The following is a 26,447-nucleotide window of genomic DNA, read 5'->3' as shown; positions in this document are numbered from 1 at the left end:
AGGGTTTGGCAGACGCCGCTGCAATTTACAACCTTGCAATTCTCCTTTATTGTTCTGCTATGAATTAGCGTGTATGTGCAGTTTAGACGATAGTCAATAACAGTGTTTCTGTACAAAGTTCCATTCACTGAAAGGTGTGTGTGTGTGTGTACTCAGCTAAATTGAAGTAGATAAGATCTCCAATTTAGATAATCTTCTGTTTAGATGTAAGCGTTCAGAGCATACCACAGCTCTGTGTGTGTGTGTGTGTGTGTGCATGTGTGTGTGCGTGCGTGTATGTGTGTGAGTGTGTGTGCGTGCGTGCGTGTGTGCGAGCAAGCGACTGACTATATGATATCAGGAAGAACACTTTGTAGAACAATAGTGGTCATCCATAAAACAGTTTTAAAAACAGCAATCCCATGTTAAGTTTGATCCTAGTCACCAGTTGAACTGCCTATTCTGGACACCGCTTTATCTGCAGAATTTTCACCTGTTTCTGTAATGTTAGATTCCCATCCAAAGCAGTTCACAAACAGTATAGATTGCGATTGCTTTCCCTTTTGTTTTTTTGTTTTTTGCAGGAGGCAGACATATCTTGAGAGTGCACCCAGTGTTTTCCTAACAATATGAAAAGCAAAGAGAATGGCTGCTGAAATATGCCTTGGGGTTCTCCCCTTCCCTCTCATTTATGAACACACACACACACACACACACACACACACACACACACACACACACACACACACACCTGAAAACAGAGTAGTTGTCATGTTTGAGCTGTCTGCCTGTGTTAATGGATTTGTGGCAACCTGAGTTGCCACTGAAGATGAATCTATGTGTTTAATTAACTTTTGATTTATTAGCTCCTTTAATTAGCCATATGGCCCCAGGAACTTACAAATTAAACCAGCATTGGCTATGGTCAGATGCACGAGAGATTGGCATAGCCACACCCGGTCATCGACTTCGGAATGGCCCCACCGCATACACCCTGGGTTAGATCCTTGGAAATCTCCTTCCCCTGACACTTACAATGCAACATCTTAAGAGAGACCCGCTACTGGTTTGGGGCTGTGCTACCCCCCATCCATTTTGCAATGGCGGGAGCCAAAAAACTACACCTTGTGCAATTTCATGCTCAAATCAGAGCCTAAGGAATCCCATGAAATAATATTTTTCCTGCAAAAAGCCCTGTTCTGAAGAGTCTTTTTTTGCAACGTTCTGGTGGTTTGCTAGAGTAGTTCCTGGTGTTAGCTTTTTGGGCCATCTTGGCTTTGTGCTCTTTGATGTGGTCACTGAAGCTGCTCCTTCTTGAAAGTTTTCTTCCTGTCCCCTCTTGCGAAATGTGAAACGAACTCTTGCAAAAGCAGAGTGTAGCAGTGAGGAGCAAGGATGAGCGCTAAATCCTCTCTACAGGCACTGGAAGACAGCTGTCACTTGTGCTGGAAAGTAACTAATGGCGACCCCCCCTCCCCAGCCAAGTTAGTGTGTCTATCTCTCTCCCTTTGCCTATTTATTATTTTTTTTGGCAAGGGCTGTTGTCATGGTAACCCCTTGTGTGTTATTGATCTTGCTGATGACCTAGTTGATTTGTTCTGTATTTGTTGAGGTGTGGTTGACCTCTGTGTGTGCATAGGTGTGCGTGCATGTGTGTGCATTTGTGCATGTGCATGCATGTGTTTGCGCACCTGTCCACATATCTGTGCTTGTGTGTGTGTGTGTGTGTGTGTGTGTGTGTGTGTGTGTGTGCATGCATGCATGCATGCGTTTGTGTCTGTTTTGTGTTGTGTGTAGAACATGCTCTTTAACATGCTGGTGCCTTAATCATTACCTACTATAAGTATTGTCTGTTGTGACTTTATGTTGGTCTTACACTGTTACACCTTTGATTGATTTTTTATTGCATTTATTTTCTCATTGTTTAAATCATTTAAATACTTTAATGGAATTAATATGCAAGGCCTATTAAAGTCACCATAGCCTTTCATATGTTGCACCTCTGGGTGAGCTGGTTGTCTCACATAGGCATGAAAGTGTATGATTATATTTTTCAGAACTATACTGCCCTGCTCACTCATATGAATGCTGGAAAAAATAGTGGTTAACATTTAGTACATGAAATAGCTTAATGAATGAATAATGAATGAAGGAGTTCAAATGTATGGCCTACAGAAACATTTTACTTCTTCTCCTCACCATAGCTATTCTTAGGGAGAAGGAGACAGTGAACTTGAACTTGTTTCTTTGTTTTCAGGTGTGTGCGTGTGCGTGTGTGTGTGTGTGTGTGTGTGTGTGTGTGTGTGTGTGTGTGTGTGTGTGTGTGTGTGCGTGTGTGTGTGTGTGTGTGTGTGTGTGCGTGTGTGTGTTCGTGCGTGCGTGTGTGTGTGTGTGTGTGTGTGTGTGTGTGTGTGTGTGTGTGTGTGTGTGTGTGTGTGCATGTTTGTGTGTTTTAGACCACTGGCTTGACTTTAAGTTGACCTGGAAGCAGTTTGTCAAATGCAAGGGTCCCAGTGGGAGGTGTGTGAGAGTGAGTGTGAGAGTGTATGTCTGTGTGGAGAGTGAGTGTTTGTGTGGAAAAATCAGTGGGGAGTGTGTTTGTGTGTGTATCTGTGTGTGTATCTGTGTGTGTGTGTGTGTGCATGTGTATGCATTGTGTGCTCGGGGAAAATAGCTACATGTGCACTACATTGCTTAGAGTCTTTCTGAAGCTATAGAATGGTGATGTGAAAAAAAGGGTAAACTGTAATTTATTGCCACCCCTCCCCACTCTACCCACACCTCTGACTGCAGCTTTAACCGTTTCACTGCCAGACAGCACAGACTGGGTAGCAGAACACCTCACTACCTGCAAGCTCACATGCAGTTAACCTTTCATAGTAGATAAGTTGTTCATCTCTACATTGTGTTTTTAGCCCAAGTCAGGATCAGCGGATTAGTTTGCTATGTGGGGAGAAATGCTATTTACCCTTCTACATCCTTAGCTGTGTGTGTGTGTGTGTCTGCATGCTTCCTGCTTGATAAAAGGTCTTGTTCCATTGTGAAATACCTTTCATTTCTCATGTTCCTCTTTGGGCTGGGGTGTGACGAGGGGGACTTGTGTGCGGTCTGAGGGGCAATAAGGCAATAAGCTATGCTCGCTTGCAACACGCATTCCTGTGGAGCATTCCAGTCTACAACCCTCGCCCTCCCTGTAATAAGCATTCCGACAGGGCATGATTACCTTTTAAATCTTGATTATCTGTTGTTCTGCACATACCTTTCATAAGAATAGTATTTAACAATATGATTAAAGCTATTGTGACTTTGCTCCTATAATATTTTTTTCAGCAATATATTTTCCTGTAATTTATTGTTTTAGTGTTTATGTGGGCTCAAGATTTTTAAATTTATGCAGTAAAAAATTCAGTGATGCAAATTGCAATTTTCTTAGCATGCCAGGACAGTTGATCTCTCTCTCTTTCTTTGAATGTCTTTCTGTCTGTCGTCCTGTGTTATTAAAAAAAATTTATTATTCTAGACTACTGTTTGTCTGAATCATAATTGCATGTGGAGTGACAAATAAAATTTGAACATCTCCTGGCGCCTTAGTTAGTAATCCTACGAACTTTTTGGTAATCAGCTTTGAAAGACAGAGAAAGATAACATAATAACTAACCGAATGAATGAATGAATGAATGAATGAATGAATGAATGAATGAATATATTCGTTGTGTGGGCGGTTGGTCGTACAAGCAGACTCGTTAGCTAGTAGGCGTGCTTTTATTACAGAGGCTTATAAAAGTAAACACGCCTTATTAGAGCTGCTGGAATGTAGGTATTTAGTCTACCGACAACAAGTGGACATCTGTACTCCGGAGTATAAATTAAAAATGGTCTCGTTCAGATAACGCAGCCAGTCAGGACTTAATCAGATCAATTAAATTTTAAAATTTAGTCCGTGTTTATGTTTATAATCTTTCACTTAATCTTTTTCTCTCAAAATTCAATTTCCTGTGTCTACAGCTCAGAATCCCAGTAACACCAGTGAAAAAATGGCTATAAAACTAGTTTAACATTTATATTGCAGTTTAAAGTTTTTAATTTTTAATAACCAAAATTAATAATACAAAATTCATTATTCGTAGAAGGGGCACCATCAAAATCTTAAATTGCGTGAGGATTATTGGGAACGAAGGAACGACCGTGTGATCTTTGTAAGGATACTCCACCGGTAGGCATATTAGCCTAGTTAACATTTTATAGGCATACGTTATGAACTTCGAACATCATATATTTTAGGAAGTTTGGATTTCTTTTAATTGTTAATTGTAATCTTTATCTAGCCACAGACACCCTCTCTTGTCACCGAGCTGATCGTTAAAATTAACGGGACGCTGGGTAATTCGTCTGATTTGTAGGTAGGATTTGTATTGTGGATATGATTGACCACATGGAACACATTACGTGATTATTTTTGTTTTAAGGTACAAACAAGTGCCTGACATAAATACTGTATTACAGTCTGGAAACGTCGATTTCTTTCTCGTTTCGGTCATATTAACTGCATATTGCATTTCTTGGTTGGTTTGGATTTGGCGTAACGTTTGGTTGCAGTAATTGGCGTTTTTAGACTGTTCAGCACGCCGCCGCACGCTGACTTTGCTTGAGACCGCAAGCTTCGCATCAGCACAAGTCTGTTGCAACGGGAGGATGTTAGGAACCTAGTTGCCATGACTACCAAAAGGGGGACAGTGTGTCGGCTGCGTAGCGCGCAGCAGTGTCGGGAGCGCGCAGGGGGCGACTCAACGCGGAGCTGCTAGGGGTATCAGAAGCTCCGACGTCGAGAGCGCGCAGTAGACACTCGGGGCTGCCAGGGATTTAGGAAGCTCGGAACTGAGGCCGGTCGAAGAGGGACACGGAAGCAGCTGAGCGAGGATTTAGCGGAACGGGAAGCCTTTCGGAGCCTTTTAGGTGTTCATAGAAGCCTGCTCAAACGTCGCCTGCCCGGTACGTGCGTCCAAAAACCCTTGTTCTGCTGTATTTTCACTATATGTTTTTTGAGAGGAGGAAGGAAGACGCGTCATGCTCTGCTCATAAACACACACACACACACACACACACACACACACACACACAATTTTACGAGGGGTGCGCTATTTTGTACGCTCTATTTTTGTTGGCCTCCATGTGACGGTGCAGCACATGGTCAAGTTTTCCGAGCGTGAATTGTCGGGTTCAGCGTTTCTTCTGTCCGGATTGAAACTGGTGCTTTTCAAGACGGAGGAGGGTTTACCGCGCGTTGCGTGCTAAATGCATTTAACTCATCGGACTGCGTGTAGCCGAGAGATGAGTTGGAAAGAGAGCGAGCTAGAGCGAGCGAGCACGAGCAAGACAGGTGAAGTACAATTTTGCACAGGTGTTCCGAAAGTGCAAGCAAGGGCTCAGTCTCTGTCTGCGTTTCATATAGTGAAAATATAAAATTTTAGTTGTGATCTTATATTGAGTCATTGAAGACTATTACCCCATGCTGCCTCTATCTACTTCATGTATATGCATTGCATTCTTGTGAACGAAGCATTTCGAGTTTATATAAACGGGCAGGCGGTACCGGAGGATGTGTGCGAGGATGATCCTTTGGCTTATCGGTGTCTTTGCCTCTTTGTCTGTGCGAGGATTCCCAGAATAAAAAAGTGCCGACAGCAATGCCAATATGCAATTTGGCCTGCAGATTTTTACTGCATTTCATTTTCAAAATCTAAAAATGTACAAAATGCGCCATAGCCTATAGGCTACAGGCAACCAGCGCCTGTCTTCCCCAATAATTAAAGCAAGTCAAAAACGGGGGGAAAAAAAAAACAACGAAAGAAAAAGTAGGAGAAGTGAAGTTAAAACGAATTAGTCAGGGTGTAAGGGAGAAATTATATTAGAAAGCTGTTGTTACTTTAAGTTGTTACTATAACAAGTGAACATGTTCCAGGTATTTAGCGTTTCCTGCATGAGGAATACCTGCTCGGATGACTTGGGAGTGTGTGTGAGTGTGAGTGTGTGTGTGGGGGGGGGGGGGGGGCGCGTCCATCACAGGCTGATCTGGAGGCCAGGCACCACAGCTGGCGGGGGAGGGGTGAAACGAAGCAAGGCATGGGGGATGGGGATGACGGAGCGAGATAGAGAAAGTGTGTGTGTGTGTGTGTGGGGGGGGGGGGGGGGGGGGGGAGAGAGAGAGAGAGAGAGAGAGAGAATGAGTAGAGGAGATGCTTTTATGTGGCTCAGTGTCTGCCACACTCTACACATCCTAGCCGACCTCAGTCTTAGCTTTTGTTATTACATATAGCTCTGTAACTGTCATTCCCATTCTAAAGCAGTTTGTAAAGACTCACAAAGGCTTGAATTGGGATGTGAATTGGGAATTCTGTCAAATATCTGCAGTATTTTTGTCCAAAAATAACTGTGATGATGTATATAATATACTAGACACAATATAATCGATTTGAGTGATGTAGGAGAAGAATGAATGATTCCGAGATGGGCTTGCTATTTTCGTGTGTTCCCTCTTTCGGTTGACCTCAGGTGCATAACTGCTGCTTCAGTGTCCAGCTTCACTGACAGTGTTAATCAGAGGCCCTCACCTGCATCTCACAGTGCTGCGGTCTGTATGGGCACACTGCTCCTGGGGTGGTTTCTTTGCATTACTATGAATGCGACTATGAGTCGCACCTTTTCTGACCAGCATTGAACTGCAACTCAGGAGTGGTTGGGCACTTCTGAGTTTGTGTCACCAGCCCTCACTTTTTGTCTTGCATAAGCTGAAATTGCACAGTTAATATAATGCGTATTTTTGGGTCTCTTTTCTCTGTATTGTGTTTCGAGAGTCCATGGATGAATTTTTTAATTGCTTCTCTGCCACAGATTATAGGATGGGTTGTTTTAAGGTTATTTGTGTGTGTGTCTATCGGTGACAGTTTACTTTCAGTCCCAGAATTAGCCTAAAAGGTAAATTACATTCTCTCTGGAGATAAATGAAACGGTCAGTGGCTTAATGTCTGCATTAGCTCCCTCTAGTTAGAAACCGTACTTGATGTTTGTCGCTGTACCCCATATTGCCTTTCCTCTGATCCTCTGTCTTGGTTACAGGTCTGATGAGTATTCCTGTGGCAGCATCTGGGCAGGCAGGAGGCGCAGAGATGCAGTCACCTGGGGCCATAAGCCCCTCCTTCCTCCCGCCCCCCGCTGGAAAGGTTCCGGGTCGGAAGAGAGGACGTCCACCACTCAAAAGGCATCCTGAATATCAAAATCGCTACCCGGAATCCCTCCCTCCAATCAAAGTGCCCAAGAAAAGAGGGAGGAAGCCTGGATTCAAGGTCAGTGTGTGTGTGTGTGTGTGTGCAAATGCAAGCAGACTACGCATTTTCCTGCTTCCATTCTTGTCCTGCTGTTTTCCGATAGACACTTATAATGAAACACATTCATGTTTCCCCTCCAGAGGTGTGTGTGACAGAGGGAGCCAGAGACAGGGACCGGGACTGGGTGTATGAGTGTGGCCTCTCGCTGACTGACGTATCTACAGTCTGCTGCTGTAGTGATAGTTATTTTTAGCTGCATGTGTCTGACTGCAAACCTCATACTACTTCTGCTGATTTAAAGAGAAACACACATGCTGTGTGTGTTTGTTTGTGGGATGTAATCATTTATGAATAGATGAGTCAAATAAAAGAGGTACTCTAAATCTAGGGCTTATTGCGCTTCTGTGCTCAGTGAAACTCTTTGTTAAATATTTAAATAAGTTTTGAAATATCTGTAAATCATCTCCCGCTTATTGTGTTTGAGTTACTGTTTGTGCTTTCTTCAAATACACTGCTGGAGAAATGATTAATCCAGTGGATTAACTTTGCTTTGCTGATGAACTGGCAAATTTTATAAGCGTGCTTCCCTGTAGTGTCATAGGTCACGTGGCTTATCTAGTCACAAGTGTTGGTTGGTGAGATACTGCTGTCTGCATACCATTCAGTGTTCACTCGAATGCACATCGTAAAATCTGAAATCTTTACATGTCCCACAAATGTCCTGTGTAGTGCTGTGTGCAGTTACAGCAGTAGTAGCAGTAAAAAAAATAGTACCAGTAAAAGTTACAGCATTAGCTGTAGTTCTGTTACTACCACCACCACCACTATTACCTCTACTATATAGTAATAATAATAGTAAGATCATTATTAGTAGTTTATATTGTTCTACTCTGGTGGTGAGTTGAAAGTTAACATGGGGGCTCCACACATGCAAACGAGGCCCATCGTCCCTGCGTTCTTTGATCCTCCCAGCTGTGCGGCACCCGCAAAGTGCTAGGAGAGCATTCGGATGAGAGCACAGAGCACGTGACTCTGCTCAGAAGATGCCCGGCTAGCTGGTGTGTTGTAAGGTGCTGGGGGTCAAACAGGCGCCACTTCCTCCTTACCTGTAGAAGATGGGAGTACATGGCCAGTTGAGTTACCTAGTACAGCTGAGACTCAAACCTGAATCAGAAGTTGCGAGAAGAGCAGGACTATCCAGACGCTGAAAAGTTCCATTCAGTTCGATCAGAGCCAAAATGCCTGGTGTTCCAAATGTTTGGTATGTTGTTGTATAGGACTGCGCCGGCGTGCTTAGGGAGTAGTCAACAGACCATAATCTGTCAAACCACAGAAGACTGCAGCAGTGGTAACAGAAAAATACTTTCTGTCATGAAGAAAATCTCAGTTCAGTGCAGAGCTCAAGATGTGGAACATTTTCTAGATTGTATGGACAGATGTATCAAAAGGTACAAAGAAATTATTCCACAGGGCTTACAAGATACAAAAGAATAGTAAGCATAATGGATAAAAAAAAATCCGTGTTGCATTTTGTTAAAAAAAACAACAACAATCTGTCGGGTTTTAGGACTGAGGTGATGAGAGTTTAGATGAAGATGATCAAGAGCAATATGTCAGACCTCTAGAGTACTGTGGAGTGTTTCAGGGCCACAAACTGGAATGCTCTTGTCTGGCCAAACCAGTCAACCAGCCTGAACCCAACTGGGATTCATTTCGCTTACTGAAGACAAATAAACTCTTAAAACAAGCTGAAATGCTGACAGCGGCTAGGCAGCTCATCACTAGTGCATGAGTACCAGTCTGACTTCAGACTTTCAACGATCCATCAAAAGCATTTGCTGCCAGTTCTAAATATCACGGCTTTTTAAAGGAGTTTTCTAGATTTGGTCCAATTATGTTTGGTGCCCTGTAACTGACAGTCGATGTATAAAGTGGCTGTACGATTGATGTAAATATTCTCAGATGAAATCTGGCATGCTGCACTCTAACCTGATAGATATGGTTTCACATCAGTTCTCAGATCCTGGGTTTGAGAATGCTGTCCAAATGACTGGAGTTGTACTATCGCCTAGTTAGTTACAAACTTCACTGTACCTGTAATTAGCATTTATTAAAAATAAATAAATAAATATCTAATTTATGTATATATATTTTTAATAAGAAATGTTTTGTGCGTGCATGTGTGTGCGCGTGGGCAGCTAAAGTCCAGGATGGCGATGACTCCTCTGGCCATCTCTCCTCCCAGTAGCACCCCAGAGCCAGACATGAGCTCCATCCCCCAGGATGCTGCCACTGTGCCTCACTCTGCCACACCGGACATCCTAACAGGTAACACACACACACACACGCACACACACACATGCTCGTACATGCAGACCAGAAATGTACCCGCCGCTCCTCTCAAGCCGCTGACTAACGCTGATATCTGGGATTTCATTTGTTTTAATAGCCGCCAGTAGACGTACGTCGGCGCAGAGACTCTAGTCTTGCACAGATGTGCTTGGTGTGTATTGGCAGGCTTTTCTGAACCGAAAGGTCCAGCATTGCAATCCTCTGTAATAGGCAACAGTGTGCGTTATATATCAACTGGGCAGGAATTGGGAATTTGCTGTGTAATTAGGACATATGTAGAACAGGAGTAAGCCTTGCTAATTTTAGTCTTATTAAAGGCTCTGTAATAGATGTAATAGGTTTGGTATTATATTTTTCTTTTATGCTGTATGTAATGTGTAATGAGCATGGCGTACGAGTATGAGGTCAGCCTTATGATCTGTGCCTGAGGGGCAAACAAACACACATACATTATCTCAGAGGTCATGACCTAGTGGTCTATGGAGGTCACAATACCCAAGGAGGGAGGCAGGGAAGGAGGGAGGGAGGGAGGGAGAGATAGAGAGAGATAGAGAGAGAGAGAGAGAAAGAAAATGTAATTACTTCTAGAATTTTAAAGGTTAATATTCATGACTGCCTTGGGGGAAATTATTGCAGGGTACTGATGTTATCTTCCAATTAATCATTCAAAAAATTATATTATCAAACTCTAGTTAATTAATATTGCCTTCTCAATATAATGTATTACAGTGCAATTGAAACAATTGAAAGACAAAGCACCGTTTGGTTTAATTACTGTTGTGGACTGAACGTTTCTTAGTCTCACACCAGTGACAAGTGCAGTTTAACCTCAGGGCAATGAACCATGGGTTGTTCAAGACTTGAATTTCATGCTAATGGAACCAAAAGATTCAACGGTACTGTTTTATAAGACCTTTTTTTTGCATAAAAGGCTTATAAAATAAAATTTGTCATTTAAGTAAGATCACCATTTGTAAAACAGAACTAGCACTAAGAAAAGTTTTAACACATAAAATATTGACTATTCAGAGTAAAAAATCAAATTAAGTCTGAAAAAAATATTGGTTATTACACCCTAGAAATTACGAACTTTTCAATTTTCACAAAGGGATATGATTAATATACCATAAGATTAGTTGCTGAATTTATTGTCAGGGAAATAAAATTGAACCAGAAGGCGTGGGCAGAATGTGGAAAGTGGGAGCTAAATGTTGGAGGCATGGCCTCACTATGGGGGTGTGGTCTAACTGTGGGAAGCGTGGCCTCACTGTGGGTGGTTTGGGCTGAATGCCAGTGATGGATTGACTGTGGAATCTGCAGGTTGAGCAAAGTCAAGCCCTTATTTACATACTAGCAGCTGTGTATCAGCTTCTACTATGCTGACATCGACTTCTGGTTTATATATACACACACACACACACACACACACACACAAAGACATACAACATTACTTCTCAGGGGTTGCATGTATGTAATCTGTGGCTGCCTTTGCAGTAGGTGTGGCAGTGAGTCATGACCCTGCCGACCTGAGGCCATTACCGTTCTATTCTGTTACCCCCAGTGCATGCATGTGTGTTTATGTGTATATGGAGTGTGTGTATTTGAGTGTTGTTGAACTGTACATTGCCTCTTGGTGTTCTGGGCCTTTTTCGTACTCATGCTCATGTGCCTATAATGCCAAATATTCAAGATCATTATATTTAGGCTTGGGTTGTGTCATGTTTCCAGTACAAACTCTTTGTCCTTTTTTTTCACTGCTGACTGGAGCACTCAGCAGCTGCTAGCACAGACACACACACACACACACACACACACACACACACACACACACACAGACTCATACACATGTTCTATTTTTTTTTTTAGCATTGAAAAAAATCTGGTCAGCAGGTATTGTTGCATGCGTGTGTGTCTGTGTGTGTGTGTGTGTGTGTGTGTGTGTGTGTGTGTGTGTGTGTGTGTGTGTGTGTGTGTGCACGCACATGCTTGGGTTTGAGGCTCGTGGCCGTCAGTCTGTCTGAGTGGCGGACACCAGCGGAAATCCCCCAGCATGCCAATCTATCACATCAAAGCAGCAGTGCAGCATGGACATGCGGGGTGGTGTGTGTGTGTGTGTGAGGAGGGGTGGTGGTGAGGGGATTAAGAGGTTGCTGAGTGATTGGGGGATTCCTATACACACAGAGACTTTACGCTGTGTGCCAAACATTACAGTGGGCCCCAGTATTATTAAGAAGTCTGCGTTTTTTTTTAAGGATGGTAATTTGGAACCTTTATTTCCTCTGCCTGGCCATCAGTGATTCTCATTATTACTATAAACACATGAAGGGAGTGAAGTGTCCTGTGCGGCTGTGGCACCGCGGGTCACGCACGGAGGGCTCGAGATCTTCTGTGGGGCTGCTTCGTTTTGGCGCTCCTGCAAATGCAGCTCTGCACTGGCTTTGTTACAAAAGGCACAGGGAGCTTTTTGCCCACAAGGCATCCAGGGCTCACGAGAAATCGATCAGAAGGGAAATGAGTGTACGGGTCCTCGTTGCAGCAGTCGCATTGACATCTGAAGCGGCACGCTCACACGTCAGGCGGCATCATTTGTTTGATCTGCAAAAAGATAAAAGGCAAATACAGCATTTAAGCAAAGCAAGCAAACAGCCAGTATGCATTTGTAATAATAAGCCCTTTGCGCCACGTCGCCTGCCCATTAACGTGTGAAATCATATTTGCGGATTACCTCGCCACAGGTAACGAGTGTGGCCGCCGTCGACACAGCTGTTCCAGGAGCCGGAGATGGTGACCTTTTAAACGCAAAAAAAAAAAAAAATCAAATGATCAAATTTAAAAAAATCAAACTTTCATCGCTGCCGCTGGCGTGGCTCTCACACGGCTTGTGAGGGTCCCTCCCTTGCGTGGGGACAAATGGATGCATTTGGGCCCATCTTCACCTTCCGTTGTTCCCTCCTCATGTACGCACCTCATATTTCAAGATTTTTTTGACAGATATTTGAGTCAGCAGTTTGAAAGTGAAATGCCATCTCAGGTATCTCAGGTTGTGTAATATTTAAAAGGAGGAGGGACTGTGTGTGAGTTTGTGTGTGTACATTTATGTGTCTCTTTCTGTATTCTCACAGGAATAATTAGAATAAGTTAATTTGGCTCTCTTTTGTCTTGGAATATTTCAGAAGACAGAAATAGCAAAATAGATTCTTCTAGAATAATTGTGGTGTCCTCCACTCCACTGGCAGAATGAAGGGTGTCCTGCCCTCTGTTCTGCTACTGCTTTGATGACCACTCCCTAATTGGGCAAATTTACATATAGCCATGGGGAACTGTGAGTTGCTACTACTTTTGGTTTGTGATCCTAAGCCAGGTTATCCAGTTTCTTTATGGCCACACTGCCTCACAGATTTGTTTATTTGTCATACATCTTTCATCCTTTTGTCAGAAATTGTGAAGGCTAGCCTTTAACCATGTCACATTGAGGGTTTGCTAATGTTTTTCATATTAATGTGAAGCATGTCACAATTACAACAGACAGAAGTATAATCAAATTACACTGTAATATTCTGTCCAAATCATGTAGTCCAATGATATACTTTATATTTCTAGAAACTTGGAAAGTGATCCTCATCATCTGGATCACCTTTCCTCTGACTTATCAGGGACATAATGACAGCACAAATATGTTTTGTGCATAGTTCACTTTTGATACTTGATATAACATTCAGTTCTGAATCACTCACTCACTCACCCTCCTCAATCTCTCTTACCCCTCCACTCCCCCCCCCCCCCAGTGTGTATCTATGTAAACAAGCAGGTAAATACGGGCCCTAACTTAGACAGGCAGAAGGTTCTGCAGCTGCCAGATCACCTGGGCCCAGCCCGGCCCTCTGTGGTCCTCCAGCAGGCCGTGCAGGGCTGCATCGACAGCGCCTACCAGCAGAAGGCCGTTTTCACTCTGCTCACGCAGGGCTACGGAGGAGAGAAGATCTCAGGTAGGTACCTCACCCAATGGCACCCTGACCTGGATAAGGGCTCGCCGCATCGGTGCACTGTGAACGGAACAACCCAATGTCTTCCCTGCCCCCCCCGATTCCTCCTGTAACTCATCCATTTCTTTTTTTTCCGCTTTCTTCTTTCCCTGACCCGCTGCAGCCACGTTCGATGGCAAGCAGCACCTCCTCAGCCTGCCCGTGGTGAACAGCGTGGGCTACGTCCTGCGCTTTCTGAAGAAGCTCTGCCGGAGCCTGCTGTGTGAGAACCTGTTCAGTGACCAGCCCATGGCTCCACCCTCCTCTTCGCCCTCTTCTTCCGCGTCCTCCTTCCACGCAGACAAGCACGCCGACGGCCAGGCCAAGTCGAGTATGTGCTCTCCACCCCCGCCTCCACACCCTCTGAATAGCCTTGCCATCTCCTTGCAAAAAACCTGCCTTCATTTTAATATTGCTTGGCTGGACTCTGCCAAGCTGGAGTGGTCCTCTTCATCGTCCCCGCACCGTGTATGGCAGCACTTCAGCTCAGACGCACCAGTTTAGGCTGCGTGTGGGACTGCCCCACACACCCATTTTCTGTTTTGTTGTTTTTGTTCTTCTTTCCTTTAAGTGCATGGCGAGGTTTCTGATTGGGAGTCTCTTACATGAGCTGCCCCCGCTGAGAGCATGAAGGACCACCTTTAGTCCCAGCAGCACTCCCCTAAGTGGTAGCCTCGGGGCTAATCGCCCAGCGAGTGTTCCAGGCCCTGAGTGGCCCTCTCCCTTCGGCACTTGTGGGATGATGCAAGTGCCTGGGAGGTTTCCGTGGAGACGTTCCCGTGACGATCCAGGCCCCAATACTAGGGGTTTTAATGGAACTAAGAGCAGGTGACATCTGGGGAGATAGCACAGGCATCTCAGGCAACTTAGGCACATGTGTTTGTGTTCTGAATGTTCATCAGAAGTTGTGTGTCAGGATTCAGTTAACAGTTCAGTTAACAGGTGGATGTCTTCCAGTAATTAAACATTTCAAACAAGCAGATAGCTTCCATTTTCCCAGACTTTTCATCATGGAGATAGTGCCTTTGACTTATGTGTCTGAAATGTAACAGCTCTCTTCCTGTGCAGCAGCTTCTATGGTGGATGATTACCACCCTGAGCCAATGGAGACCAAGCGCTACTCCATGGACCCTAGCGACACTGCGTTTGGCGCTATGACATCGCCATACACCGCACCCAAGTCAGCATATGGGTTCCGCTCCTACTCCGGGGGTGTGTGCAGACAGGTGGCCAGCCCCAGCACGTTCCAGGAAGGAAACAGAAGTGGTGAGGAAGGCCAACTTCAAGTTCCTTTTTAGATAATGTAACTAAACATCTGGACCATATATTTCAGTTGTCCCATATATTTCAGTAGGCAGCATGTGTAAGTATATCCTACATGATTAAATAAGAACTAGATATAGGATTTACACAAGCCCCGCCAGCCCTTCTTTTCTCTAACGTTGTCTCTTCACCTCCCCAGCCTACAGCCCTCCTCCAGAGGCAGGTGAGTCAAAGCCTCCGTCCAATAAAGACCCCTCCCGGTGGAGCGTAGAGGAAGTGGTGTGGTTCATTAAGGACGCAGACCCTCAGGCGCTGGGCCCCCATGTTGAGCTCTTCCGCAAGCATGTAAGTGCAGCCAGTGCCTCTAATACATCTGCTGAGGCAGTTGCCAAAGGAGACATCCAGTGGCGCCATGTCCTCGCAATTGCCACTGTCTCCCTTTAGGGAAGAACAGTGGCAATAATCAGCATGAAACACTGATCTCACAGAACCGCATATGAGAATTCACATCACTAATAATGATGCTGTGAATGCAAAATCTAGCACAGGTTTATTACCTAATGAACTGGTTTTATACAGTAAGCATGTATAAGCATGCGCTGTGGTTCATATCCTGGTAAAGTCGTCACTATGTTTTCATTATACTTTATTTAATTCTTAATGGCAGAAAACAATAATGTGGGCTCCTACATTTTCCCACACATAGTGAACTAGCAGTGTGTGTTAGTGCCATGGCACTAGTACTGTGATGAGAGGATTGCTGTGAGCTGAGCTTTTGCTGGTGTGTGCTCGGCCCTGCAGGAGATCGATGGAGATGCTCTCCTCCTGCTGAAGAGTGACATGATCATGAAGTACCTGGGACTCAAACTGGGCCCAGCGCTCAAGCTCTGCTACCACATCGACAAGTTAAAACAGAGCAAGTTCTGAACTGCCCCTGGCATGTTCCAACGCCACACACAGGCGTGCGCATGCGTGCACACACACACACACACATGCACTCATATACCACTCTTGTGCATGCATGCGTATGAGCATGCACACACGCACACACACACATGCGCACACACTCACTCTTTCACACTCACTCTTTCAACATGCAGAGATGGACTTCTTCACTGTACCGAGAGACTTCATCTGCCCAATTTTTATTTACAGTGCTTGATGTTGGTTTTTCGTATCATAGACTTAAAAAAAATGAATGCTTGCCCTCCCACGGTGCAGCTGCCAGCAGGTTTTCTACTGTCTCCTGCAGCTGTTTTGCTTGCGTCCGCACGTGTCAGAGACTGATCATTTACTTGAGCTTTTATAAAGTGGGTTAACAGAGCGATGATCCAGCCAGGAAGCAGGCTGCACCCAGAGAATGTCTGGAATTACATGTGCAATAGCTGCTGATCATGAAAATACGGACATGAAGGTATGGCTTGGAGTAACAAATCATCGCCATGCGTAATGTGGATCGTTTAAGGTGACAGCCATCTTGGAGCGCACCCTTGCCCGTTTACTGTACAATTCTTTGGTGTACACGCAGGTATCGGATTGTCTAACGGTGGTCTTTGGCCACCTTGTGGTGAATTTGAGGCATTGCCACCATCTGCAGGTCTGGGACACTGGAACCCATTTTCTCTGCAGTTTTTTCAGAGAGCAGCTACAAGGGAGAGGATCGCGTCCAGACAGCGCTTCAGAGTACAGTAACATCCGCAATTCAGAAATAACTCGCACAGGGCTAAACGTTACAAAAAACAAAACTGTTACCTTTTCAACCAGCAAAATACAGCCACCGTGGACCAATCAGATCCTTCAAAACAGGCTTGAGCATTGCTCAGGTTCAAAGGAAGGACCAACAAAACACTACAGTACAGTATATGTGATGTCCGTTTGTACATCTAAGCAACACGCGTCCACGCAATAATGCAGCAAGAAGCAAAATACAGGCACAACCTTACGTTTAACGCAACGGACCAAAACGAGCGCAGAACCACAAACTGGGGCCCAGCGCGTTTCTTTATCAACACCTTGCCTCTCACAGATTACGGCTCAGTTAGGTGCACTTACTGCAGACAGCAGGAAGCGACGGCGACCTGCGCGCTTTTGATATTAATCCATGAGGTATTTGAAATCGGTGAGATTACTGGTTACAAATGGTTGACAATAATATCTTAAGACGTATTTCAAAAAGTATAAATGCGAAACATAAAGGATGTTTTGCTAGTAAAAGAGTGCTTTTTTTCCCCCACCGTTATACTTTACTACTTGCGTAGTGTTTTTATTTTAGAGTGACAGGTTAGATTCTAGAAGGTTCGCCTGTCTCACATTCACGGCCTATGACTTTATCCACACAGGCATTTTAAAGAATTTTTTCTGGCCTTATTGACAACCCTTTTATATTTCACATTATGGTTGGTCGTGCTGATGTGTTTCAGTGAAGCTGTGTGAAGGGTGTTATTTACTGTGCGAGGCGACTCGGTGAATAGAGCTTTGAACTGCCCGGACCGTCAGAACTTCTGGAATCTCTTAGCAAATTCTGGATTCCAAGCAAATATAAATCACCTCAGTCTGCATTCTTGTGTAAATACAATCATTTAAAGTATAGGCCACAAATGTACACTGGAGAAGAAAAAAAAATCACGTAACGGTCACACAGTGCATCTGTCAATGAACAAAAGGTGCGAGAGAAAAAAAGAAGGTGAACTATTTTAGATTGAGTCATATAAAGTTAAGCTTTCAGCCTAAAAATGTAACCAGCTATCAGCTAAGCTTTACCGTAGTACATGTCTCTGCCTCTTAAACGAAACCTATGCTATCTCACTTGTATAGAATCATTGCCTACAACTATATATATATATATATACATACATACATACATGCACACACACACACATTTTATATATATATATATATATATATATATATATATATATAGTGTGTGTGTGTGTATGTATGTATGTATGTATATATATGTATATATATGTATATATATATATATATATATATATATATATATATATATATATATATATATATATATATATATCATGTTTCTGTCCGTTTTGATTCTTTCGGTGGGATTTTGGCTATGTAGCACATATGGGCCAATGAATATGTACTGTACAGTATAGCCTACCTGAGCATACATTGTAAGTTAACTGCCTATGGTTTTCAGAGTCGAGGTTTGATTATCTGGGAAGTGCGCCATTCGGCTTTTTCTTTCTTTTTAAATGTTTGTTTTTTTTTAACACACGTAATGTCTTTTTTTTTTTTTCTTGTGCTGTCGAGATAAGTAGGCGAGCATAACGTGCCTGATGCTTGAAATATTCACAAGAGGAGAAGAAAGATGCATCTAAAGTCTATACGTGCCACTCACATTAGCCCGAAAAGCATTACGGCGCTGTCGTAGAGCCATAACCCACCCTCATGATTTCGGAGAGAAGTAGCACTGCGGCTGTTTTAAGACTCTGCCGTTTTAAGACAGCCCATAAGCAGTTCGGCTTTGGCTAAGGACGCGAAGGTTTGCGTCTGGTTAGCACCGACTGCGATGTCAGACGTGCTGACAGGGAGGGAAGATTTACTGTTATGTTACCACAGCCCACTTTGTGTGTCAGTTTTATACATTTGCTGCCGTGCTGTCCCTTCGTGTCATTTTTTTCTATATTGCTTAATGTAAGTGTGTGTTTAGGAATGCTGCTCTTGTTATTGTCCCATGCAGTGTTGTTTTTTCAAGAGCCATTCTACATTGACTCAAAGAAGGGTTTTCACGAAAAAGCTTGCGTGTGAGGACAATACTTGGGGGACTGCAACACAGACCATTCCTGTTGGTGCTAAAATATGTATTTAATGATTACTAACTTTATTCATATTAGTTTACAGTTGTTTTCCCAGTTAATTGAATTCAGTGGTGTAGCTTCATTGTTGTAAAATAATTGTGATCATGGGCAGGCTATGGTCGCCCGTCTGTTTGTGAGATATACAGTATACAAAGCAGTACAAAAGCATCTGAATAAAGCATTAATGAGCACTTAATACTGCCAGCTCTCCTTCTCTAGCAAGTTAATTTTTCCTACTAACCTTTGTGTACACAACGCATTACAAGCTTACTCGGACGACTTAAAATATTGGCACTTGTCTGCTGTGCAGAGGTGGCCTATGCATTGTTATTTCAAATAACTCTCTCTTTGTTTTTGACAGGTTTTGGTGTACAGTAACAGCTTTTCCACTTCTGAACTAAGCATAACTGAGCATAATTGAGTTAATGATCTTCACTATTGCATTGAGCATTTGGATACAACATGGTGCTGCAATGTGTGGCACTACAGTGTTTTCATTTCTTCATTGTTCTGAAGATTAACTTTCCAGGTAAGCCAAGACAATCAGGGCTGCTGTTCAGGGCCTCTGTACACATCTGTACAGCCCCCTCCTGTATGCCATTCTATACTGGGTATTATTTAAATTGTTTTATTTTTGCCTTTTGTTGTTTTATTGTTTCGAAGTGGTTGTTTCCAGGCTTTGACTACTGTGACAGTACAAAGGGCATTTGGGTGAGAGTGCAAGGCAGGATGTATTGTGCAGTTTATAGTGCTTTTAGTGTAACCTTTGGTCTATTGTGCTTGCTGCACACAGAAAAGAGCAATTCACTGGAGACAGAAATAACACAAACCTGATACAAAAAAAAATAAATACTGGTGATATGCGCAGAGAATGATGCAACTGTTTTTTTTTGTTTGTTTGTTTATCTATCCATTTATTTTATTATTTACTACCAAAAGGCACTTGCACACCTGCGACAAAAAGGTGCGACTTTTTCTGAACGTTTGGGTTTAGTTATGTAAGCAACCTGCCATCTTCTGGACAAACCGAGAATTGCGGTATTAGTGAATTGCACGCCAGCATTATTGATTGGATTGTTGGAATTTTGAGTTTGGTTTGGGGGAATATTGTTATTCCAGGATGCTACTTAAAATTGACTGACACTGATTAAAATTTTTTTTGAACAAACAAGTTTGAAAATGATAGTAAGAAGAAGACTTGTAACAATAAGCCTAGTAGCGAGTATGTTTTTTTAAATTTCGCCTTTAAGCGTCAAAGACCCAGAGATACAAAACTCCTCACTCTTCATATTTGTATTCTTTCCTTTTTTCTTTGTACCATTGTCAATTAGATTCATGGTGCTGCATTAGATGGTGCTGTTGCTGCTTGCTGCACATAGGTGGTGCACTTGTTTAACCAACGTATTATCTCCAACATTCACGTATCAACTGAAATGATGACTCATCTCCCAGCACTATTTGGGAATGTTAAACTTTGCCCTTCTGCACGTAGGCATGAGTAAATGCAATTGGCATGCAAAATACATACTAGGTTATTTATATATGGATACATTATTCTATGAATTTATTAACATATCAAAAAGGTCCATTTAGACATGAAAAAGTAAAATGACAGAAAAATTGCATATTTTGCATACATTTAACTCCAGTCTTGAATTATTTGAAGTGGGGTTTTTTTAAGTTTGTATATGATGTATATTGAAAATAGGCTATGAGAGAAATCAGCTATACTCCCTTGAATAGTGCATATGTTTTTTAAATCCTTAATCTATCATTTAACATCCATATGAGTACTAATTCATTTCACATTTTCTAAGTAAAGGGTGCTTAGGGAATGCTGCTTTAATTTTATATTACATCTGATTGACATACTACTTTAAACTTCATAGCATTGGAAGTCAATGCAAAGTCAACAGGAACATTTCTAGAGGGACTTTCCCTTACTGCATGCTTTATGAATTTGTGGTGGTAAAGGTTTCAAGCTATATGCCTCCTTCAATGCCTAGGAAGTCTGCCAATACATCTAGGTGAACCTACTATAGTGAGAATGCTAACAATATGCATTATCCCTGGAGCTTTTCAGCCATGGATGCCAATAGCATATAGCTGGTGCTAAACCCCAAATCCATCTGTAGGGCATGATAAGGAAATTTGGAAGGCTTTAAGGCATCTCAAAATGTACATGCTATAAACCATTCATTGCAAAATATAATAGGATTTGACAATACAAGATTTGAGCTCAATAGTTCCTCTGGGCACAATGATGTTCATTTTTCAATCACTTGGAAAGTCATTTGGCATAGCAACAGAGGGCCTATCACTGAGTCTAGAGGAATGCTCATCATCACAACCTATAGCACTCTATTATACTCACATACTCTCTTCTACCTGATCTACACTACAAATCCATTCTATGCCCCTAGGACAAACTTAAATAGACTTGCTTAGAAATAGGCTTTTTGCTGTTTCTAGAAGCAAAAACGTTTTTGCTGGCTTCAGAATTATGAGCACCACTCTAGCCTCGTCTGACTCAAGTCTCTCTATAGAACATAACTTACAGACATGATTACAAGTGATGAACTCATTGGAGTATAACATCTGCAAAGCTAGACGGTCCGATCAGATTTTAGTCATGCCCAGCAAAGTGAATTGCTTTACCTGATGAAAATCAATGTCATCATAATTTCTTCTTAGAAATGCATATGAATAAATGAAGCAAAGGTGGTACAGAGAAAGGACAGCACTTTAAAAGCTACCTGGGAGACTTAGGCTCCTCAGCGCTGCACTTATTATCGGAGAGAGTTGGGATTAATGCACACAGCTCTCTGAGTGTTGAATGTAGTGTTGAAACAGCTGGGTGAAGACAATGTGATACAGAGGAGCAATATAGAACAGGGGCATTGTTAAACACCCCCCCCCAACAAACAAACAAACAAACAAACAAACAAACATGAAGGACACCATTAAGCCAAAACTCAACAGTGGGGGCAAGTGAGGGGGAGGGTAACAACACAGAAGTGAAGTATTCTAGGGAAAGGAAGAAAGAGACCATGGATGTGGAGAATACAGAATGCACAGCCTCCAGGCGTGGACAGACTCCATAAACCCAGGACGTTAGTGAAAGAGAGACAATTGAACAAACAAGCAAACATATACACAAGCAAAAACAACAGAACATTTCTAGCTTCCTTGTGGGGAATTAATCCTAACAATGCCTTCCAATACCGTCTCTTTCCTCTTGTGCAACAAGCAGTCATTTGGGATTCGGGAATTTATTTATTTATTTTTAAACGATAAAGCCAGAAGTGTTAACTGCTGACTCAGGATCATGTTCCAGCTACCTGAAATAAGCCATACAGCCTCTAATCTCTATAAACAGGACATGGTGAAGTTTTAGCCCATGTAACATCTCCCCAACGGGTTGCAGATAATTCCCAGCGTTAAGGTTTTTGCTGGCAAGATATGGTTAAGATGTGGTTGCAGTCAGAATATGTCTCCGCAGCAGATTGAGCAGACTGAGTGGTGTGAAGAATCACCCTTTGTGCTGTGCTGAAACAGACTGCAGACACACAGCAAGGAAAAGCTCCTAATGGGCAGATATGTGAAATATATGTACAAATGCATATTAAATACACACCATAGAGCACATTGTGTGCAGTGGTATGAAATCAGCTCACAGTATCTGATTTGCTGGAAAGAAAACCTAAACAGCGTGTAGAGCTTCACAACATACTTTGGGAAACAGATTTTTAGATAAAAGTTGTTCAGGGATTAAAAAGGAGATCTCAAGAAAAGCCACTTTTCAGGCACTCCCCAATTAAGGATGACTAAAGAACAGGCTAGAAGTCTTAATTAAAAGAGGCTTTAAAATATGCATCAGGTAAATCTTGTGAATTCATCAAGGTGACGGCGAAGTGACAGCTGACGGACAGAAGGTGCTCTGTTGATGCATGGGACACACTGTGCTTTTATCTGCTCACGCCTAGAAGATGGCTAAAGGAAATCAAAACTTGACATGAGCGTGTCACTCGGGGACATTAAAATGCCTCGTTTTCCCACTCCCAGCTGTGCCCTCTCATCTGGATGGGCCACACGCTGCCATCTCTTCCGCAACATTTAGTTTTCGCTTTGTGCCGAATGCTTCTGGAGGTGTTTTATATGGGACGAGCACACAGAGATGAGAAAACTGGAAGTAGCTTATCGGATTTAACAGATGGCGAGTGAAATGGGGGAAATATGTCATCCCCCTCCTGTCAGAGCTCCTCTTGCTCCAGTTGAAGCAACAATAATTTTGTCCCAATAGTTTGCGAGAACATTCCTTAGGAAGTAGTGATTTTTTTCCTTTTTATTTCTTGCTAAGCACCCGTCTCTCTGTCACTCTGTCTGCCTCCATCTACAGCCTTGCCCTTGCCCCCCCTCCCCACTCCCCCTTGGTTGCAGTGGTGCCCTCTGGTGGTAATACCATCTCATCACATCAATTTCATAGTGTGCTGTATTCAGTTTGTGAACCTGCCCGTATGTTGGGAAGTTTGGATTAGAATTCATGGAAGTGAGTCATCGGGTTTTTGCAGGCTTTCACCTATGGCATTAGTAGCAAAGCATATTACGTTGTTCACCCCCATTTCGGCAAATGTGGCTTGAGACACAAACCAGCTAGATATTTTGAATGAAAGCAGCACTAGTGAGCTAGAGTGAAGGTGCATGAAGCTAATTCTGAATTCAATTTTTTCAGCCAATTTGTAGCAGCCATCTTATAATGATTCAATGACATTTGACATTACCAGACCTGTGTGTAGTGCTTTAAAAGCATGTTTAAATTCTAGCTTTCCTCGAATCACTCTTCAGCCATTTTAGTCTGAACATTTGAGCAGCCCAAACTGCTCAAGCAGACCTGAATGTTCTCCTTCAAGCATCATCAGTTGGGAACCGTGTTTCTGAAACCATCGGAGACACTGCATGCACCCCTTTGCCCTCTAGTGACAGTGCCACATCAAAGGGCAAAGTTAAACCACAAGGAAACTACATTAACATTTTCGAGATGGAGATGCGTAGAGGATGGAAACGAGAATGCCTGGGCGCCAAAGGAGGAGGAACTGGAGAGGGGAACAAAACGACAAGATCACGACTTGTCCTTTAGCTCTCTGAGTACTTTGGTTGACCCGATTTGCCTAATTAGTCTGAGGACCGATGGCATGCGCGCAAGCTGGCATGGCATGCATCTCTGAAGGCTGCCGTCTGTTTTCCTGCATGAGTACACACCCCAAGGATCACGCGAAAGAACCAATTCCAGGATGTGTGGATGTGTTTAGGTGTGTAACGGGTCTCTGGAAAAGATCTTTGCCAGCTCATTTGTAAAACCAAATTAACTATGGAAACTAAGAATAGACTACAGCCCAATAGTTCCACAGTTTCCAGGTTGCAAATTGACAAAGTGTCTGCTTGGTGGCTGAGAGTCCCTCTCCCACTTTACTGTGGGCAGTCATCCTGGTCTCTTCCACCCACGTCTGGAGGAAACCGTGCCTCCACGGTTGCAGTTAAGTTCATTTTGCTGCACCATACACTTTTGTGCATGACTTACTGTTACAAACCCTGGATGCAATTCAGTTGCACGCTTACTTTTTAGTTTCATTGTGTCATCTTGTTTGCTTACCTGTTGTACATTGACCTGGTGTACATCATTAGCCTGAAGATAGGCCTATACATGACCAACATGTTAAATAATTTGCCATTTGACAAGAATGTGGGATGGATATGGAGTGTAAATCTTTAAATCATAATCTTGTACTTTGAAATTTGACCATCAAACTCTAACTGGTTGGCAGGTTTACTGTATATAACTCTAGTTTATTAAAAATATATATATTTTAAGTACCAGACAAATGAATCAGTGTTAATGATATCACACAGCTATTCAATAATCTCTACGTGGAATGTCTAGTCCTGTGCCTGTGTATGTACACTGACTTCAGTTTAGCGGTGCTTTTTGATATGGGGAAACCTTCCGTGTGTGTGGCGCAGTCTGAACGTGAGCGACGCAGTTCTGCGTGACTTCTGCTGTGTACTATGAACACCCAGGACACCTGCTGCACTGTCGGGAAACAGAAACGTCTGTCGAACGAGCCACGGCAAGTATGCACATTCTTACATTTCCTTCCCTAGCGGAAGCCTGTGGCAGTCAGCAAACATAGGACGTTGACGTGATCATGTCCAAACTGACAGATGGCAACGACGATAGATTCATTTCAGTGGAGCAGTGCGGTAAAAATGACAATGAACCATGTGCCTGTTATCTGAAAGGCCCGTTCAGTTCAAATATATAAATGAAGTGAGAGGCTTAGCGAAAAATGCACGATAATATGGGAATCTGCGGTATACATCACCGCTGACCGCCCAGGGCCCGGGAGCCAGTCTCCAAACCCATCGTCCCTGAAAATACGCGCGCGGGATATAACAGCAAGCGTACCCGTGAAAACGTCAGACGACCCCCCCCCCCCCCCCCCCCCCCCCCCCCCCCCCCCCCCCCGTAGATATAGCTGAGAAGCGCAGACCCAGCCGAGAGATCTCGGGCCTCCAGGGGCTTTAGTGTTGAAATCCACTGATCGCGCCGGCAGCTGAGGTGCCAGTCTCGCCGTTTTCATCTTAATTGAAATGCCAAAAAAAGGATTGTTTTACATACTTGGTAATGATAGGTACATCCCACCCTGTCCCCAGCTTCACCTCCTCAGCTATGGAGTCATAGAAAGAGGTGCTGGATGAAGCGAGTGACTGGCCTCGTCCCTTAGGCTAGGAGACCTGGAATCAGAATCTCCCTGCAACCGTTCTACAATGCTTGCAAAGAAGAAATGTGTTAAAAGTACACTGTCAAAAACGTTTCTAAAAAGCATCCTCCAGCGTCTTTATGTGCCATTCAAGACCGCTGAGCTTTCCGAGTTCTTTGGCACTCCAAGGTAAAAACATTTTTTTTTTTAATTGAGTCCCATAACAAGTAATGTTGCGTTCAGTTCCAGTCATTTAGCACGGCTAGCCCTGACTAGCCCTTGTAACGTCTACTGCTTTCACAAGTGGTTAAACTTCACTGAATCTGCAGCACAACTGAAATTTACATGCAAAAGTCCAGTAAAGTTTCACTTCATTTGCAGTGGCCTGGTGTGTGTACTGGCATTACTAGGTGTTGCTTTAATGAACAATCTGATATAAAAAAACAACTTGATTATTTTAAAAAGAAACCCTGGAGTTGAGGCAAATTCTTTATAGAGAACAAACCGTAACAAATGAGAAGTTGGCAATAGCTGAGAACATTTATAAATCAATACCTATATCGAATTTACCGTTTCAGGCTCAAAGGCCTGGACACTTCATATACATTCCATGATTTGCCTTTTTTTGTAACCACTCAAAATACTCCAAAATACACCAAGAAACTTAATACTCAGCAGTCTCCTGTGTCAAATTACTGTGTCCATTTGTCTGGCTGCAAGTGTTAATTCATCACTAGGGATTTTACTGTGTTCAGGGTTTAATGTGTAATCCAATCCTAGTCCATAAGTGTCACTGCACATTTTAGTGTCTTTCCCCCACACTAGCATTGACTTGCTTTGTTATCTTATTATAAAGTCTTCATATCTTTCAAACAGATGCATCACAACAGGAAAAAGTCTAAAATTTGACGTTTGAGGGAACAGCCCATG

General features: G+C 43.0%; 1 protein-coding gene across 9 annotated transcripts in view; it reads left to right on the top strand.

The window, feature by feature from the left end:
• Positions 1–26,447, top strand: part of scml4 (Scm polycomb group protein like 4) — a 46,438-nt gene that overhangs the window by 7,104 nt on the left and 12,887 nt on the right. For 3 of the 9 annotated variants that reach the window (XM_035528892.1, XM_035528891.1, XM_035528898.1), the window contains 7 exons: positions 7,093–7,319; positions 9,500–9,629; positions 13,439–13,639; positions 13,800–14,006; positions 14,744–14,941; positions 15,138–15,283; positions 15,740–15,854. In XM_035528892.1, coding sequence (XP_035384785.1) covers positions 7,093–7,319; positions 9,500–9,629; positions 13,439–13,639; positions 13,800–14,006; positions 14,744–14,941; positions 15,138–15,283; positions 15,740–15,854 — 1,224 coding nt within the window. Of the gene's footprint in view, positions 1–4,762; positions 4,969–5,188; positions 5,357–7,092; positions 7,320–9,499; positions 9,630–13,438; positions 13,640–13,799; positions 14,007–14,743; positions 14,942–15,137; positions 15,284–15,739; positions 15,855–19,120; positions 20,018–26,447 lie in introns of those variants that run through there. The other 6 variants (XM_035528897.1, XM_035528895.1, XM_035528893.1 and 3 more) reach the window with 6 other exon arrangements.

This window comes from Electrophorus electricus, chromosome 8 (assembly GCF_013358815.1).
Source record: "Electrophorus electricus isolate fEleEle1 chromosome 8, fEleEle1.pri, whole genome shotgun sequence".
In the NCBI taxonomy this organism is placed as follows: Eukaryota; Metazoa; Chordata; class Actinopteri; order Gymnotiformes; family Gymnotidae; genus Electrophorus; species Electrophorus electricus.
This window is presented reverse-complemented; position numbering and strand designations above follow the sequence as displayed.